Source organism: Panthera tigris, chromosome A2 (genome assembly GCF_018350195.1).
Source record: "Panthera tigris isolate Pti1 chromosome A2, P.tigris_Pti1_mat1.1, whole genome shotgun sequence".
NCBI classification, from domain to species: domain Eukaryota; kingdom Metazoa; phylum Chordata; class Mammalia; order Carnivora; family Felidae; genus Panthera; species Panthera tigris.
In genome coordinates, this window is record NC_056661.1 from 17,561,096 (window position 1) to 17,580,036 (window position 18,941).

Consider the following 18,941-nt stretch of genomic DNA (forward strand, 5'->3'; position numbering starts at 1 on the left):
GGATATTAGCAAACATGATATAGGCAGAAGCTTGCGAATGGGGGCCTGACCTCTTAGAACCCTGAAACAACCATGCTATGAAGAAGCTCAGGATAAAAGACCATATTTGACCCATCTGCCGAATGCAGCCACATGAGTGAGTTCAAGTCAGACCAGCAGAACCACTCAACCAATCCAGAGACACGTAAAAATAGACCATTATCGTGTTAAGCCAGTAAATTTTGAGATGATTTGTAATGCAGCAATAGATAACTGTCATCCTCAGCTACAACAGAGACATGGCTAACTTTACTGCTTTGTGCAAATCAGAAAAAAAGTGAATCATAAACACATGCCTCCGCTAGCAGACACATCTTTATTCAAATAAAAGGTGCTCCTTCCCGCAGGATGCAGCCCTATACCAAGCGCCCACACTCAGCGCTGGGTGCCTTTATGCACTTGACAAGCTGCACACTGTGTGTGAACCTCCTGGGGGATTTCTACACAATTCTCTCCATTTAGCGCAGACCGGAAACTTGGCTTCAGGAAAGGTTTAATTACTCCATGGAAGGAGAGAGAGAAAACACCTAGAGTAGGGTTCCTAGCCTTCAGGATTCAGTAGACTGACTTTTATTGAAGAAGGCAGGCCAAATGTTGCTTATACAGAGTCACTGCATTTTTCAGGCAAGTCGATTAAGGCAACCTCTTCTTTGAAAAAGATGACTAGTTCTCAGGAAAAAAGAGGAGCCATTATTCCTCTGAACCACCCATGAACGTTCTGGAAAAGAGGTAGATAGACAGCTAGATTCTAGAGGAGGTGGCAGTGAGGAGCTAGATCCTCAGGTAGGCGTGGTGCCCGGCAGAGTTGGCGCCACGATCCCCAGGCCTCCCCGGTCCTACGAGGTCTCCGAGAGAAGGCTGGGCAATTCCACCAGTCTTCACAGACCCACAGGCCTGCGGCAGGCTGGTCCCGGGTCTCCTGCTCCGGCCGCGCAGTGGATGCCTCCCTCTGGACTATAGCGCACAGGGCCACAGCGCAGCTGCGGCTCCTCTTCCTCATACCAGCGCTGTTCACTGAAGTCAGGGAAGAAGGCCGCGATCTCTCTACTGGCTGAAACCACAGAGTCTGTAAGAGGAGGTAAGAAAGAGAAGGGGTTCTCATAGGGAGTGCAGGAAGGAGGGAAGAGGCAGTTAGAGTCAGATTCAGAAACCTGAGCCTCTAGTCCTGCTGACCCTCGGTCCTGGGGCCACATTTGCCCAGACGGCCACACAGGGCCAGAAATGCCTGGAGGGAGGAAAGTTCATGGCGGGATACCTGGCTCTCAACTCCCTCACAGGGCCTGACCACCAGCCCTAAATCATCCTCCCTCACTGTGGCCGAGGGCAGGGGAGGCAGACTCACCAGAGCCATGGGTTGTGTTGCGGGTGTCAGTGAGGCCAAAACTTCCACGAATTGAATCTGGAGCCACGTGACGTGCTTGAAACACTCTGGTGGGTCCCATCAGTGTCCTCCAAAGCTGGATGGCATCCTTGCGGGCAAGGATGTAGGCTCGGATTGGCCCACTGTGTACAAAAGGAGCAGGTGTCAGGAATCCGGCTATGTGGTCTAGGAGGGCAAACTGTGAGCAGGGCACAAATAAAGGGACATTCCACCCTGAGAGTTACCCTGCCTTTCTAGCTCAGTACCAACACTGCTTCAAACAGGAGGTGATGGAAGGCCCCTGCTGTGTACACACAAAAGGCCACAGAGGTCAGCAGAGTTGTTAAGTAGCATTCAACAATACTCTTCTATAGCCACAGGACCAATAAGCACCATGGCAGGTGGCCACCAGGTCAGTGTTGGCTTAATCATGGCTCCAAGCCCATGTCTCTTCAGACATTTAACACCGATTACAACTTCAAAGAGCGTCACATGAAATTAACAAGTTTAGGAGCAACAGAGAGAAATCTTGGTGGATAAAGATGCCCAAACCAAAATTAGAAGTACCTGGCCATGAACTCCACCAGCCGCTGATAGAAAAAAACGACCTGCAAAGAGAGAGAATAACTTCATCCAGACACTGGTGCCCAAGAGCACTTTTTGTACTTAGGTCTCCTTACTTGGAATGATAAAAACCATTTTGGAAAAAAAGGAACAAGGAGTCTGATATACTGGGTCTGAACACAGGCTCTGCCACTTACAGCCTGTGCAGTTTCAGGTAAGTCATTAATTTCCCCAGCTCAGGTTCCTAATCCATGTGCTGGAGACCTAACAGTACCTACCTCATAGGGCTGTGGGGAAAATTCAGAGAAACCATGAGCATGAGGACAATGTCCGACAGAGTAAACATCCCCCATACCTACTGATATCATCAGGACATAAAACTAAATTTCTGGTTGGGCTACGAAGTAGAACCCTCCTAGAAAATATTTTTAAAAGATTGACAATCATGAAAAGTTTGTGTATAAAGCCAGACTTTAGAAAATGGCTATAACTTTACAGTTGGTAGGTCAGAGACAGCCTGCCATTATGTGTCCTTGCACACCTCGTGGGACAGAGAAGCCTCCCATTCAGAGGACTGCTGATCCTACCTTCGTGTTCTTGGTAAAACTTCTGGCAATCTTCTTTTCTCCACAGAAGTTCTCTCATTCGTACAATAAGGAATTTGTTGCTCAGAATCTGCTGATGAACAGCCTGGATAAACACCACGTCAAAGATAAACATCAGTCAAAGGGATGGGGTGCCTGGGTGGCTCAGTTGGTTAAATGTCTGACTTCAGCTCAGGTCATGATCTCACGGTTCGTGAGTTCAAGTCCCACATCAGATGAACTTGAGCCCCACTTCAGGTGAACTACAGCCACACTTTGAGTGAGCCCAGGCTTTCTCTCTTTCTCTCTCTGCCTTTCGTGGAATTCTCTCTGTCTCTCTGTGTCTCTCTCCCTCCCACCCTCCCTCTGTCTCTCTGCCCCCCTTTGTCTCTCTGCCCCTCACTCACTTGCACCCCTTCTTTCTCTCAAAACAAAACAAAAAAAGATACAAATAAGTCAAAAGGATGGGTCGCCTAGGTGGCTTAGTCGGGTAAGCACCTGACTTTGGCTCAGGATATGATCTCATGGATCACAGGTTCAAGCCCCACATTGGGCTGTCTGCTGTGGGCACAGAGCCGGCTTCAGATCCTCTGTTCCCTCTCTCTCTACCCCTCTCCTGTGCATGCGCATGGGCATACGTGCACTCTCTTTCTCTCTTTCAAAAATAAACATTTTTAAAAAATCAGTCAAAGCGACCATTTGAGTGAAAAGGAAATCCAGGCTGACCAAAAGAACCCATCAGAGCCCAGGACTTGATGGTCCGTCCTGTGTTGGGTCAGAAGAGAAAGAAGGTGGGGTGAGGTAAAGACCTTCAGTCACACGGCTAGAACATGAGCCTCTGGTGCCATCTCGGCCCCTCCCTTCAGCTGAAGCCCACACAACCCACCTCTCGGATCATCATACAAATCTCTTGATAGTGGTCCTGCCTTGAGTTTGTCCCACTCTCTCCAAACCATCACACGTGACAGATTAAAAACACCATAATTTATATGTCACACTCTGGTCAGAACTTTACTCATGGAGTGAGGTATAACTACTTTAGGCCAGTGCTCAAGGCTGTACTTTCCTTGCCCTCCACCTCTTCCAATTCTCTCGTCCTGTCACCCCAGCCTGCTTGTGGCCCTCGGATCCACCACCCGCGTTCCTGCCTCAGCATCTCCCTCTGTGGAACACCTGCCCTCCTGTGCACTGACCAAAGTCTACCCTTCCTTCCTGCTGGCCAGGGCCCAGCACTTGCAGGCCACCATTCCTGACTGCTCTGGTCTTTCTCCGCACCACGGTGAGCTTTCCCAGCAGTGCTGCACAGCGAGTACTTATCAAACTATCCTCAGCAGAACCCTACGATGACCCTCCCCCAGTCCCACCAAGATTCCGCACCCTACTCTACAGGGCTCTGAATACCATGCAACATGATTATGTTACATTACATGGCAAAAGGGATATTAAAGTTGCTATTAGTTGAATCAAAAAGATTATCCAGATGAGCCCAATTAATCACATGAGCTCTTTAAAAGCTGAGTTTTATATGGCCAGGCACCAATGAGGAAGTCAGGTTTAAAGCATTCGAAGCACTGAACACGCTGTTCCTGTCTTACAGATGGAGGGAGCTGTGTGATGAGGAATGTGAGTGGTCTCTAAAAACTGAGAGCAGTCTTCGCCTGAAGGCCAGCAAGGACATGGGGACCTCAGTCTTAGAACCATAGGAACCAAATGCTGCCAACAACCTGAATGACTTTGGATGTGGATTCTTCCCCAGACCCTCCAGATAAGGACCTGGCCTGCTGATACCTTGACTTTGGCCTCGTGAGACCCTGAGGAAAAACTCAGCTGAACCTCCTGCACCTCTAAATTCTAGAATTGTGAGATAATAAATGTTTTAAGCTGCTAAATTTATGGTAATTTGTTTCATAACGATAGAAAACTAATATACACACATTGTCTAGAGGTTTGGTTCTTCTCCTTATTTTATTGGATCCTTATATTTTTTATCTGCCCCAATTCTCCAGTAGATTTTTAGTCTTCTCAGGGTCAGAGTCCATGGCTCCTAGCTTTACCTCCACGGCATCTTGCACAGGACTGTGCTGTCAGTCTTCACAAGTGGCCCTGTGGCACAGGAAACAGAAGCAGTGCCCAGGACATACAGTAGAGGCTTAAGATTCCTTCTTACCTCCAGAATCAGGGGGTGAGCAACCGCATCAGGCTTGATCAGGGCCAGAGTGAGCTGGAGAGCCTGAGGGCTTCTCAAGATCGAGGTCATCTCACTCCTGCCATCAGAAAGCTGGATTAGGGACCCCTCAGTGCTGTGCTCCCCACCCTTCCTCCTCCGGAGCCATGCAGCCTTGCAAGCTAACAGCGGATCTCATTCCTGACACTCCCAAAGCATGTGGCAGTTACGTACAAAGAAGTTACCCATTCAGGAGGAATTCAAGTTTAAACTCTACCTATCTCTGCAATATTCCCTTCCCTTCCTAATTTTTCTTGGTGTTTTAGAGGATTTACAATTTACATTGCTAAACAGCCTGGCCACAAAGGTACAATAACTGTTTCCATTCATAAGGCCTTCTATCCCATAGTGCTCTCCCATCGATTCTAGAATTGGAAAATTGGATGGACAAGAACTGGGATGTTCCCAGGACATCCTCCCCAAAAAGTCTGCTGGATACCTACCATCTCTTATCTAATCTTACAGATAGGTCAGGACTTCCCCTGCCCAAATCAAATTCTTTTTTTTTTTTAATTTTTTTTAATATTTATTTATTTTTGAGACAGAGAGAGACACAGCATGAGCAGGGAAGGGGCAGAGAGAGAGGGAGACACAGAATCTGAAGAAGAGTCCAGGTTCTGAGCTGTCAGCACAGAGCCCGACGTGGGGCTCGAACTCACGAACTGTGAGATCATGACCTGAGCCGAAGTCAGACGCTTAACCAACTGAGCCACCCAGGCACCCCCCAAATCAAATTCTTTAACACACTCGGTTGTCCTCAGGGCAAGGCTTGTGAACAAGCAACTCCAAGGTCAAGAACTAGTTGTAACCATTTTGTATCTGTAGCAGCTGAAACACTGCCTGGGACAAAGGTCAGTTTTATTGACTAAATGAACCTATATAGTCTTATTCTATCCATCTTTGTATTTCTAGTGTCTAGCATGGTGTAAGAGCTCAACAAACAATTGTGGACAGGGCACCTGGGTAGCTAAGTCAGTTAAGTGTCCGACTTCGGCTCAGGTCATGATCTCGCACTTCATGAGTTCGAGTCCTACGTCGGGCTCTGTGCGGACAGCTCAGAGCCTGGAGTCGGCTTCAGATTCTGTGTCTCCCTCTTCCCCACTTATGCTCTCTCTCTCAAAAATAAGCATTAAAAATTAAAAAAAAATAATTGTGGACATGATATAAAGAATATAAAAGTATTTTATAAACCAGACTAAGAGAATTTGAGGTCTCTCTCAACTGTGAAATTCTATTCACATGTGAGAAACTGATCATCTCTTCAGGACTAAAGACTAGGTCTCAAAAGATTATCTGGTGGAGCTCCTAAATTTGCCAACAAATATGGAGAAGGCTTCCATGAACACACACAGGGACAGTCTGGACAACACCCTCATTTCCCTTAGGCTGAAAGTAGCCTGATGATCACATTAAAGGCAGTGCTTGCTTACTCAAACCACAAAACGAAGTCCAGCCTAACTAGTGCAAGATCAGCCAACCCACTCTCCCTTGCATCTCAGGTTGTGAGTAACCCAAAAACAAGCGGAATCCTCACCATATATCTAGGGAGAAACAACCTTGACACCTCACCTCCCACCCCCTCCAAATCCATGTTATCACCAAGTTCTGGCAATTTTGCCTAAGCAATAGATCTCAAATCCATACAATCCTCTTCTCAAGGGCCACCACCCAGTCCAAGACATCATCAACCCTCCCCAGACTTCTGCAACAGCCTCCTCGATGGCCTCTCAATTTCTCCTCCTGCCAGCCTCTACAATCTGTTCTCCACACAGCAGCCAGTGAACTAAAAATACAAATCTAATCATATCAGTCCCCGCCTTAAGCTTTTGCCTGAGACCTTTTCACAGTCCAAAATGTGTTTCCTCTGGTTACCTCCTATTCACCCACTAGATCTTTTCTTTTAATATTTTTTGTTTTGAGGGGGAGAGAGGGGCAGAGAGGAGAGAGAGAGAATCCCAAGCACACTCTTCATTGTCAGCGCAGAGCCCAATGCGAGCTCGATCAGATCACACCAACTCTGAGATCATGACCTGAGCCACCCTGGGCCCCTCACCCACTAGATCTTAGCTCACTTCCCCTATTACATCTTCTTGGACCTTTTCTTCAGTTATGTCTTCACCCTTTAGGCCAGCTGCATTAAAGCAGGGATCTGTTTTGCTCATGGTTTTATTCTCAGTACCTATGCAGAGTGCCTAGCACATAGCTGGCTCTCAAAAGTATTTGGTGAATTAATGAATGAATGAACCTCATCCAGCTATACCAAGGCCAAGCTGCTAGGGGCTCTCTAGGGAAGGATGTGTTTCCTCTCCTAATGCCAACTAAGCAATGACTGTCATGGCCCTCGGTTTACAACAAATGTTGACAGGTCAAGAAATGTGTTCAACTTAAAAGTCACTCCATCAGAGAATCATAAATTTGGGAGGTTGCCTAGGCATTCGCCGCCACACCGAAGGCACCCATTCCTCCGATTCCGGGAGGGCGGCGGCAAAGCCCCTCGTCCTCCTAGGCAAAGCGGAGACCTGCAGCCCTCCCCCAGCTCTGTCTCAGCTCCCCATTCTCTACCCTCACCCCGACACCCGAGGCCCAGTTCTCCAATCCCCCAGGCACTCAGCCCCATTTCTTGACACCGCCCCTCTCCTCGCTGCCCCCACCCCCCCTTCTCTAGGCCTGCAGCCGCGCGACTCCTGTCCTTTGTACCCAGGCTTAAGCCCATCCCAGACTCTGGGCTGTTCGCGCCCCAGCCCGGCTGAAGTTCAAGTCTAGATGCACCTAGTCTTCCACCGTGGCGCCCGGCCACCAGGCACCGCGACAGCTAGCCTGTGCGGCCCAAGCGGGGTCCTTCGGGCGTTCGGCCGGGCAGCCCTGCCGGGGGTCCTTACCGTGAAGCCGCGGACCGAGCCGGAAGCGGAGGCCAGGTGTGTGGATCCCGCGGGGAGACTGCGTTGTGGGAGCGGTCGGGTCGAAGGCCAGCAGCATGCAGCACGAAGGCCGGCCCTGCTGGTGGCCCTTGTCTCTCTCTCCAGCGCTTGCCCCTGCCGTACGAGAAGACAGAGCCGTCTCGGGCGGGAACTGCCTCTCGGAGCCGGCGCGGGCGCGGGCGCCCTCAAGCGGGAGGGAGGGCCAGGCCGGAGTTCGCGGGCCGCAGTGCGCGGGGAGGTGGTGGCCTGGCAGTGGGCCGTGCTTGTTAGCGGGGCCGCCGGGACGGGCCTTGCCTGACTTGTTCTGTCTTACTTTTCTGTCTAGGATGGTGCGTGGCACATGGTTGCTGCCCAGTACTTGTCTGAGGTACGTGAAGGGCGAAGAACTGGTGCTCCCGATCGCGAGGGCAGAGGCAGCCATTGAAAGTCTTGAGCGATCCGTGGACACGAGAGAGCACAGCCAGTGTGGGGGTGGTGACGGAGGATGCGTGGCTGGGTCCAGGTGTACATAGGTCATGAGAGAAGCTAGTCGTAAGGGCCTTGAACATGTCGCTAAGGAACTTGGGGTGCGGTGGGTTACCAAGGAGTCTGTTGAAGCAGTGCAGGGTCAGGAGATGAGAACTGGGTGTATTCTTGGTGAGTAGTCTCATATATGGAGAGGGGACGGTGTGGCTGGTTGAGGAAGGGTGATAACATTTTTTCTTGGAGGGAGTCACTGAATTAGAGTGAAAATAAACCATAACTGTCATCAACTTAAATATACATAGTTTTAACTGACTCTCCAGCCAAATATACAGATGTTGCACGCCTGGAATGTTGGAAGGCAGATCTTTGGTTTTGGGAGCTTGTTTCCACCAGACGTCTTTGGGAAAGTCCATTCATCACCTGTCTGGCTGGTGAAGGCACATGTCCATTTCTGCCTTTACAGGATGAGAGTAAATTTAACCATGTGCTACTGACCAGACATCAGGTTTTACTCTTATTTTCAAAGTGTACCAGGTCCCAGTTTTGTTTTCTACGTTTTTTTAAGGTTTTATTTATTTATTATTTTTTCAAAGTATGTTTTTCAGAGAGAAAGAGAGCACATGCACGCAAGCCGAGGAGGAGCAGAGAGAGAGAGAGAGGGAGAGATTGAGAATCCCAAGCAGGCTCCTTGCTGAGCAGCTCAAACTCACAGACCGTGAGATCACCACCTGAGCCAAAATCAAGAGCTGCTTAACTGACTGAGCCACCCAGGTGCCCCTAAAGGTTTTATTTTTAAGTAATCACTATAACCTAATGTGGGGCTTGAACTTATAACCCTGAATTCAAGAGTGGCATGCTCCATCGGCTAAGCCAGCCAGGTACCCCTGTTTTCTACCTTTATGTTTGTTAACATAACTTTGGACTATAGGGACTTGGCCAATTTTTAGACCGTGGCCATTAGTTCACCTTTCTGCCTTCTGTCCTACACACACCACACACATGCACAGGAGAAGGCTTTATTTAGTTCATATCTTGTAGTTGCTTTGACTATCCTCAGCAATAAGCCTACATGATGAAGGTAAGGGCAGGTGTGATTTTAGGAGGAGACCCAATAAATAACACTCTTTCTGAATTTGGGCTCAGAATCAACAGAAACGGAGTAATGGTAGGCAGGTGGAGACCAACTGCCCACTTATTTAATACTGATGGAGCTGTTGGAGAACATAACAGTGTGAGAACCAAATTCTCCTGCCTTCTAATTCTGTGCTGCCAAAGTTCAATGCCAGGTCTCTTAAAAGTTTTAGAGCAACAACAAAAAGAATCTAAATCGTTAACAGGACATACAAAATTATCACAGTATTGTGCCACATCCGCCAAATTTAAATTTAGAAAAGACCACTCTCCAGCTCATAACAGATTTTGTCACTAGAAACCTGCCAAAAGATCTTGATACTCAGTGATATGTGAAGGAAGGTGAATGGGCTGAAAAGGTCTTGATTCAGTTTCCCTGGGACTCCACTAATTGTGTACCAGTTATTCAGTCTCCAACTTCTGAGTCTAAACTCAGTTGGAAGAATCAACCATTATGAGGTTAACTATGGCCCGTGTTCATTGTATCCTGGGCACATCTACCTGTGTCTTGTCTACCTAGTGGTATTTAAGATGATGTGGCCTTCATCATCAACGTATTTAAGGTGTTGTGGCAGCCCCAACCAGGTCTTTGAGATGCCTTTCTTCTTTATCCAGCACATTCAAGTTTCTTAATACCATTTCTCCTTTGGGTTCTGTGTTGCTGGCATCCCCAGGCTGCATTGAGGGTGGGCTCTTATGACAAGCATACCCAGTCCTGCTGTGAGCAGTCCTGTGTGGCCACTGCCTTCTGCTGTGGAGTTGGTCAGGACACTTGCCTCCTGTGGATTGAGGGGCAGGAAGGTGGTCCTTTACCCCACGAGTTTCAGTTGAAAATCACTCTTGGTGGTTTCTTTCTTCCTGTTGGTTTTTTTTTTTTAACTTAAAGCTGCTGTTTTTCTAAAGTTTGCTGCCTCATGGACCCAGTGAGAATTAAGACCTCTGCTCTTCAAGATACTGTCTTCAACTTCTGGATGTGTCAGGTGGGGAGTAGCATTTCTTTCAGACGCTTCTCTTTTGGCATTTTTTTCTAGGTTCCCCTACTCCTTTCCAGAAGGCTCAGTGAATTTCTCACATTTTATTGTTGGAGAGAAAGCCAGCTCCTTGCTAGGCTACAGAGAGTGGAGAAGGAATGAGCTTGCAGGGCTGTGCCCTAGAGATTTATCTCTCAGTTGTTTCCCAAGATAGGAACTTTCTTTTTTTTTATTTTTATTTTTTTTTAATTTTTTTTTCAACGTTTTTTATTTATTTTTGGGACAGAGAGAGACAGAGCATGAACGGGGGAGGGGCAGAGAGAGAGGGAGACACACAGAATTGGAAACAGGCTCCAGGCTCCGAGCCATCAGCCCAGAGCCTGACGCGGGGCTCGAACTCACAGACCGCGAGATCGTGACCTGGCTGAAGTCGGACGCTTAACCGACTGCGCCACCCAGGCGCCCCAAGATAGGAACTTTCTTTTAAGAAAATCTCTCTTTTCTTTTGTTTTCATTCTTGTACTGCTTCTAATCTGATGTAGCAGGTTTCCAAAGTTCTGTTTCTTTCTGGACTTCCTGAGCACATGTGATTCCTTAAGACAGTGTTTCAGGCGCAGGCTTTTCTCATTTCCTTCTTAACCTTTGTGGCTACGGTAATTTCATTGAGTGTTTTTTCTGCTTCAAGTCTAGAAAGATGACATATTTTATTTCTAATAAGGGCATTTTTGTTACAAATAAAATCCACCACCTTTTTAAGATTGAAGCTGCATTGTAAGTGTCAGAACTATAAAACCATAGCCAGAATTATTGACATACAGGCCAGCAAGTGGGGAGTGACCCTTAAACCAACTAGAAAAACACCACATGAGTTGTTCTGGTTTTGTCCTTTGGCCTTGAGTCTAGCTCAGATGCAACTGGGGACAGCCTTTTCATGTTGCCTGCTGGGCTGGGACTACCAATAAAGTTTGGAGCTTACACATGTTTGTGTTCCTTAGCTAAGGAAAGCTGGCCTGTCAAACTAGCTAAAAAAACAGTAAAGGACCAAATACTTGTTTTGCCCCAATATCTAAAAGGTGTGTGTAGGGAAAGACTTCCTGTAGTCAAATCTATGCCTCAGCAGGGCCTGCTCGCTAGGGTCTTTTCTGCTGCTTAGGCTTTGCAGATGCCCCATAAGGGAAGGCAGTAGGTCTGTGCTAAGGCCAAGGTCAGTGCCCATACCTTAGCTCTTATATTCATAAACCATAGTGCTTGCACAAGGACAGTGCCTTTGCTGAACCATGTGACTGGCATTTCATTAAGGTATTCATTCATCCCTGCTTGTCTATAAAATCAGGTTTATGGGGCCCCTGGGTGGCTCAGTTGGTTAAGTGTCCCAACTCTTGATTTCGGCTCAGGTCATGATCTCATGGTTTGTGAGTTTGAGCCCTGTGTCTGGCTCTGTGCTGACAGTGTGGAGCCTGCTTGGGATTCTCTCTCTTTGCCCCTCCCCGACTTGTGCTTGCTCTCTCTCTCTCTCTCTCTCTCTCTCTCTAAATAAATAAATAAATAAATAAACAACCATGTAAAATCAGGTTTATAAAAACACTTGCCTATGAACAAAGTACCCGGCGTTCAGCATGGCCAACCTGAAAAGTGTTTGAAATGCCTCAAGTGCTAGTCCCACCAGGGCCTCAACTTGTATGTGATGTTTCGCTCCCCACATTCTTCACTGGATCTCCTTTTTCTTATGTTCTTTGCCACATCATCAGATCCTAACATTCCTTTGAATACGACATCCTCCAGCCCTGCCAAAGGGCAGAGCCTATTCCTGTAAAACTTACAACACAGAGCAGCAGAACCTGTGGGCAGGGGGTTCCCAAAAGAAGGAAAGGAAGAAGAGGCCAAGAAGATTCAGCCAGGAGAGGAGAGGTGTGGCAAGAGGCCAGGAGTGTTTAGAAGAAATCCTTCTTCATGGACTCAAGGAGTCAGTCCAAGAACTGAAAAAATAACTCTGGTTTCAACATGTGTGTTTGGGAAATGGTTAAGAGGTTGACTTAAAGAAGAGAATGCATTCATTTGGGATGTGGTGAGTTTGGAGTGATGGTAAGACATTCAAACAGAAGTAGCTTGGTGGTGGTTGGATCAAGTTCGGTGGGAGTTATCAAAGTGGTGATAGTTGGAAATCTGTCAGTGAGGAACTGATCATGGGAAAGAATGCAGAGAGAAGGTAAGGTCAAAGACCTTCCTTTGTCAAAGAATAGTATAAAAACTTTATGTATATTGGGGCACCTGGTTGACTCAGTTGGATAAGTGTCCGTCTCTGGATTTTGACTCAGGTCATGATCTCACAGTTCATGGGTTCGAGCCCCATGGGTGCGGAGCCTGCTTGGGATTCTCTCTCCCTCCCTTTCTGCCCCTCCCCTGCTCGCTTTCTGTCTCAAAATAAACTTAAGTTTTTTCAGACTTTATGTATGTATATAAAGGGGGTGACTGGCTGGCTCTGTTGGAAAGCAGGCAACTCTTTTTTTTTTTTTTTTTTTTTTTTTTTCTAACTTTTTAACATTTAATTCATTTTTGAGGGAGAGAGTGCAAGTGGAGGGAGGGGCAGAGAGAGAAGGGACACAGAATCCGAAACAGGCTCCAGGCTCCGAGCTGTCAGCACAGAGCCTGACATGGGGCTCGAACCAACAAACGGTGAGATCATGACCTGAGCCAAAGTCGGATACTTAGCCAACTGAACCACTCAGGTGCCCCAAAAGCAGGCAACTCTTGATCTCAAGGTTGTGAGTTTGAAGCACATGCTGGGTGTAGAGATTACTTAAATAAACATTAAAAAAAACCCTTGTATATGAAGGAAAACAGTGATTGATTTAATCCGGCAAAGGCAAAAACAGGATTTATGTAAGAGAAAGGGTACAGAGAGAAGAAGGAAAAACTGCAGATTGTGTCAAAATTGTGGCTTTTGTTTCCTGTGGGTAAACTGCTGACCAGCTGGCAGCCAACAAAGAAGTCAGTATTCTTCCCTGAGGCAACTGGATGGATTACAAAGTAACACAACTTCACTTGCTTACGGGTTCTCCCGAAGACCTCAGGAGTTCAGATGAGGTGTCTGTGTCAGGCTGTCTCTGCATAAATAATATCTATCAGTGTCCTTTGTAAGCAGTATCGTCTTCAGGCCAGGTCTGTGCTGTTTCCCTTGTCAGAATCTCTGAGCTTCTCCCTATTAACCAGACTCAGCTCTAATCCAAATTAGCCCTGAGAGCTTTGGTCTCCTTCCAAGGTAGCAACATAACTTGAATGTTGTTTGGGGGGCAATGGCTGTATATCAGTATTTAGACCCCTGAATATTAGGCAGCAGAGAATGCCAAAAAGCAAGAGAATCCTGGATACTGTTTAAAATATTTGGAGCCCATTTCATATCCAGTTTATTCACTGGCCTGTTTAATCAGGAGAATGAGTCCCAAGGATTAGTTTAGTCAAGTTTACAGTATTCACAAACCAAGTGGATCATAACTGAGAGAACATTTACTTTAGAGAACAAAAAATGTTGATAGAAGTTTCTGTCTAACTTTGAATCACTATCTGCTCAAAACTGCCAAAACAGGAGCGCCTGGGTGGCTCAGTTGGTTAAGCGTCCGACTTTAACTCAGGTCACGGTCTCGCGGTCCGTGAGTTCGAGCCCCGAGTCGGGCTCTGGGCTGATGGCTCGGAGCCTGGAGCCTGCTTCAGATTCTGTGTCTCCCTCTCTCTGCCCCTTCCCTGTTCATGCTCTGTCTCTCTTTGTCTCAAAAATAAATAAACGTTAAAAAAAAAAAAAACTGCCAAAACAAAAATTTTCCATTAAAAAAATACACTTAAATACCTTCACATTCACTTTTTATATGACGTGTGTATTTTTTCTTTTGCTGTAAATGTTACAAACAGAACTTTCGATCCTCTGAGATCCACTCCTGCCAGCCATCCAATTTTCCAAAAACTCAGGCATGATTCTTAGTTTTCTTTTCTTTTCTTTTCTTTTCTTTTCTTTTTTTTTTTTTTTTTGCCTCCCTTCAACAATCCATCAGCAAACCTGTCTCTTTAACCTTAAGCTGTAGGTTACACCTGATCACCTCTGGCCATCTCCTAGCCCAAGCCAGCTTCCTCTCTTCGTGTACTGTCTATCCTTTCCCTTCTGTGGCTTGTTTCTCATATAGCTGTCAGAGTGATCTTTTTATTTTTTCAAAAACACATTTTTAATCTCTATACCCTACGTGAGGCTTGAACTCACAACCCTGAGGTCAAGAGTTGCACACTCCACTGCCAGCCAATCAGGCGCCCTCAGATCTTTTTCATGCATAAAACTGGTCCCATCACTCTCCTGCCTGAAGCACTGCCATTTTTTGCTGCTCTACTAAGAACAAGAGCCAAACTCCTTGCCATGGCCCTTAAAGCACCACGTGACTTGGCCTTTGCTGACCAATATTCCTTCACAATCCACTCTCCGTTCACGCTTATCATTCCACTGCCTTGTTGCCACCTCAAGACCACCACAGGAGGTTTTCACTCTGCCTGAACACTCTTTTACCCAATATTTGCTTGGTTCACTCAGCATTGTGTCCGCAGAGAGGCCTGGCCAGATTTCACAATCTAAAGTAACACCCTCTCCCAGCATTCTCTTTCTCATAACCCTTCTCTGTTTTCCCTCAGGACTTGTACCTATCGTTGTTGCTCTAGCCCAGCCTTTCTTCTGGCTTTATTAAAGAGAGGAAAATCTGGCTAGGAGCCCTCTAATCCTTTTGTGTCCTCCCTGCATGTATAGATACTTCTATGTGAAAGTGTGTGTATGTGTGTGTGTCCAGATTGCTTTGGAGGAGGAAAGGTGATCCCCTGAGCCAAGTAAAGGGGACTCTAGAGTCCGACTTTCAGATATGAGGAAGTGTCCGCAGGAGACAGAGTTCGGCATCTCTCTCCTACTGACCCCTTGCGCCTCAGGGCCCAGTGTTGCCATGATCAAGTGGGATGCAATGGAATAGTTAGCATGAAACCTTGACATGTATCCCCTGGGGCTTAGGGCTTATGTGACCATAGAACCTAATGCCTTCCTTCTGACTGGAGAATCTGCCCACAGCAAGGAAAAACAGGAAGTGACCCTCACCCTGCTTCCCTAACCCCAACGAATCCCAACCCTAGCACCTAACCGTGATTCAAAATCCTTTATCCTGACCTATAGCCCCATCACTGACAGTGATTTGACTCTTGTAATCTAACCCTAGCTCTTCTGACCCTGACCCTGACTCATTCTCTTCTGACACTGACCTTGTAACCTTTGGTCCTTAAACTCAGGTCCTAAATGTTAGGCCTTTGCCACAGCCCTAACATCTAATCCACCCCCAGTCCCCCTCTAACCTTAACTCCTTTGACACTACTTTCCAACTATAACCCAAGCCCTAGTCCCTGAACTTCTCAGACTTTAACCTTAGACCTGGTTCTAGATCCTGAGGCCCTGACATTTGTCTTCTAACCTCCTAATCCTGCCCTAATCTCAATTTTTAATCCCTAAATCCTGACTCATAGATTCTGACCTCTAAACCCTCACCCATAAATCGCTAATCTCCAGGGTCCCCAGACTCCCAACCCTGACTCCACAAATGAAAAGCCAGTATTTCACCCTACCATGAGCCACAGACAAGGGGAATTGCAACAACTCAAACTGTGCATAGGGTAAAGCACGTAGTGAATGAGTGTCAGCAAGTTAATTGGCCAGGCACAGAATATGAAGCAATAAGACTCCTAGAAAGCCAAGGTGGGGGGGGGGGGGGGTGGGGTGGGGTGGGGGCGGTATGTGGGGAAGCCAGGAAAACTTCTCTAAATACAGGATGTGGTAGACTGCCAGCAAGTCTGAACAAAACTTCAAATCTCAGAAGATGGACAGTGAAAGCCCCAGTCATTCTGACCATACCTCCGTCCCAACACAGCAGGTCAGCTGGTCATCCTAGACCCATGATGGAAGACAACTGTCCTTAGTAAGTTGCAAAACTCTCAGACACAGATGGATGGCTCAGTAAAGCCCTTGCTCTAGGACACACAGCAAAAGAAACAGCAATATAATGACCACCATGATCCAGGAGATAAGAGCCATAGATAGCATTACCATTCCCCCAATTTCCCTGGAACAATCATCAGGACTCCAGGGAGACTCCCGGAAACCAGCTAACAACCCAGCTGGACAAAAGACAGGAACCCTATATAAACCAGCTCTTTCCCCAAATTCCAGACCCTGACATGAACTAAACTTCAAGAAACAGGCACAAATTTTCCCCGTGGGAACCCTGTGAGAAGACAAAAGAAAAAAAAAAAAAATCCATGCTCTAATAAAGATGGAATCCCAGAAGCCTCCCCTTTCTCCCATTTCCAACCCCTTCCCCACCACTAGGGTGCCCATACATAAGAGACAAAGGACAAGTAACAATAGTAATAGAAAACATTTACTAAGAACAGTACTGAGAAGGTGCTTCATCTTGCTTATGGTTATGTGAATTCTGTATGTACATTGTACTTAGGCATAATTTGCTTTAAATTGAAGGACACTGCTAAAACCTAAAATACATATATTTGAGAAGAAAGCTGAAAAATCATCAAAGCCTCCATCTCTACAAGTTATAAAAAATAAGCAAACTAAACACAAAATTTATTTAAAAGGCAGAGTTAAAAATAAGAGCAGAGATTTCTCAAAATGAAAAAAAGTATCAAAAATATGTTTATTTTAAAATTTTTAAGCAGTTATGCATACAGCAAAGTGAACAAATCTTAAGTATGCAGCTTTTAAATATATATATGTAAGGGCGCCTGGGTGGCTCAGTCGGTTGAGCGTCTGACTTCAGCTCAGGTCATGATCTCAGTTTGTGGGTTTGAGCCCCGCGTCAGGCTCTGTGCTGACTGCTTGCTCAGAGCCTGGAGCCTGATTCGGATTCTGTGTCTCTTTCTCTCTCTGCCCCTCCCCCGCTCACACTTTGTCTCACTCTGTTTCTCAAAAATAAGTAAATGTAAAGTAAAATAAATTTAAATATATATGTGTACGTGTGAGTAACCATCACCCAGATCAAGATACAGAGCATTTCAAGCACCATCCAGGCAATTATAATCAATATTCCAAATGAGATTGGGGAATATTTAAGAAAATATTCTTTTTTAAAAAATATTTTATTTATTTTGAGAGAGAGAATCCCAAGCAGGTTCTGTGCTGTCAGCACAGAGCCCAGTGGGCTCCTGACCATGATATCCTGACCTGAGCTGAAATTAAGAGTTGGACACTTAACCAACTGAGCCATCCAGGCACCCCCAAAAAATATTCTTAAAGATGACTTGACAGAAAAAAAAGGCAAGAAAATGTTAAGAAATAGTAGTAATGAGGTAACACTTAGATATTAAATATAAAGCTACAATAATTTAAATTGTGGCGTTGGAATAGGATTACATCAGTCATGGGCAAAGCTTTTAGAATGAAGGTCTTGTATGTAGAAGAATAAATATTTTAAAACCAGTAAAAAAAATATTTTTATTCTTTTACAAATGTTTATTTTTGAGAGAGAGAGGATGATCAGGGCAGGGACTGGGGGGGGGGGGGGAACAGAAGATCCAAAGCAGGCTCTGCACTGACAGCAGTGAGACCCATGCAGGGTTCAAACTCATGGATCCGTGAGATCATGACCTGAACCGAAGTTGGATGCTCAACTGACTGAGCCACGTAGGCACCCCTAAAAATTATTTTTATTTTTTTATGTTTATTTATTTTTGAGAGAGAGAGTATGAGTGAGCGGGAGAGGATCAGAGAAGGGGGGTAGGAGGGCAGAGGATCTGGGGCTCCAGCTCACGAACTGTTGAGATCATAACCTGGGCTGAAGTTGGATGCTCAACCAACTGAACCACCCAGGTGCTCCATTTTTTAAAAAAAGAATGGTTGGGTATAGACTTGTCTTACAAAAATACTTATAATTTTTTATAAATCCACTTTCATCAAATAGTGAAGTATAGGTATACATAAAAGTCAGTGGCATTCCACAGAAAAGGTTAATGTTCATAAGGTTGAGGATCCATCTGGAAGGAAACAGACTAACTCCAACCAAATACATGCTAAATTCTGCCTGGCTTTAAATGGGTAAAATGATGAACATGTTGGAACGAAATTTAGGAAAATATGTTTATATCCTTCATGGTGAGGAGACTTTCCCAAGAAGATATGGTCTAGAAGCCATAAAGGAAAGGCTATGTCACTTAAGTAAATAAATGTCATAAAAAACCAAGAATGAACTGTAGACTGTAGTCTAAACAACTACAGCTTGTTGGCAGCTACGATAAATAAATGTCTCCTACCGACTGGCTAATAAATATGACTCTACAAATTGCTAAGTAAAACAAAACATCTCCAGGCAAAAGAAGTGAGTTGTCCTCTACTGCTGTTTGGATTAGAGTTCCATTTCTCTTGAATGGAGCCTCCAGAGGAGTCATTTCTTAAGGTAGAAGTAAAGACCAATCTATTAGGTGAGGGTGGAGGGCTCTCCCTGACATTCTTTGGAGCTCCAGCCACTCCCAATTGCCTACAGCACATCTACTCTTCAAATGCAATCCTCATCTCAAATCTGTTCTGTCCCCCACGAAATCTGGCATCTTCTCCCTCACCAGTTACCAACTGGAATGCAGCATTTATGTAGAATTCTTGTTGTCTTAAGT

At 45.9% G+C, this 18,941-nt stretch overlaps 1 protein-coding gene and 1 long non-coding RNA gene across 2 annotated transcripts; one reads left to right on the forward strand and one right to left on the reverse strand.

The window, feature by feature from the left end:
- Window positions 1-336: 336 nt before the first annotated feature.
- NME6 (NME/NM23 nucleoside diphosphate kinase 6) lies at window positions 337-7,916 on the reverse strand. The gene is made up of 6 exons (XM_042978839.1): window positions 7,651-7,916; window positions 4,715-4,811; window positions 2,546-2,653; window positions 1,967-2,001; window positions 1,382-1,542; window positions 337-1,105 (listed from the first exon to the last, which is right to left on the reverse strand). Exons 2-6 carry the CDS (start codon window positions 4,802-4,804, stop codon window positions 918-920), a joined length of 582 nt encoding a protein of 193 aa, XP_042834773.1. The 5' UTR covers window positions 4,805-4,811; window positions 7,651-7,916; the 3' UTR covers window positions 337-917.
- LOC122236645 lies at window positions 7,659-10,506 on the forward strand. The gene is made up of 3 exons (XR_006214776.1): window positions 7,659-7,686; window positions 8,015-8,056; window positions 10,189-10,506. It is a non-coding gene; the product is annotated as an uncharacterized LOC122236645 (long non-coding RNA).
- Window positions 10,507-18,941: the final 8,435 nt, after the last annotated feature.

Excerpts from the sequence above, each read along its gene's own strand:
- NME6 (XM_042978839.1), bottom strand. The coding sequence starts at position 4,804 with ATGACCTCGATCTTGAGAAGCCCTCAGGCTCTCCAGCTCACTCTGGCC. Across the intron at positions 2,654-4,714 it reads CTCACCCCCTGATTCTGGAG|GCTGTTCATCAGCAGATTCT; the intron begins GTAAGAAGGAAT and ends GTGTTTATCCAG. Across the intron at positions 1,543-1,966 it reads CTGGTGGAGTTCATGGCCAG|TGGGCCAATCCGAGCCTACA; the intron begins GTACTTCTAATT and ends TTTTGTACACAG.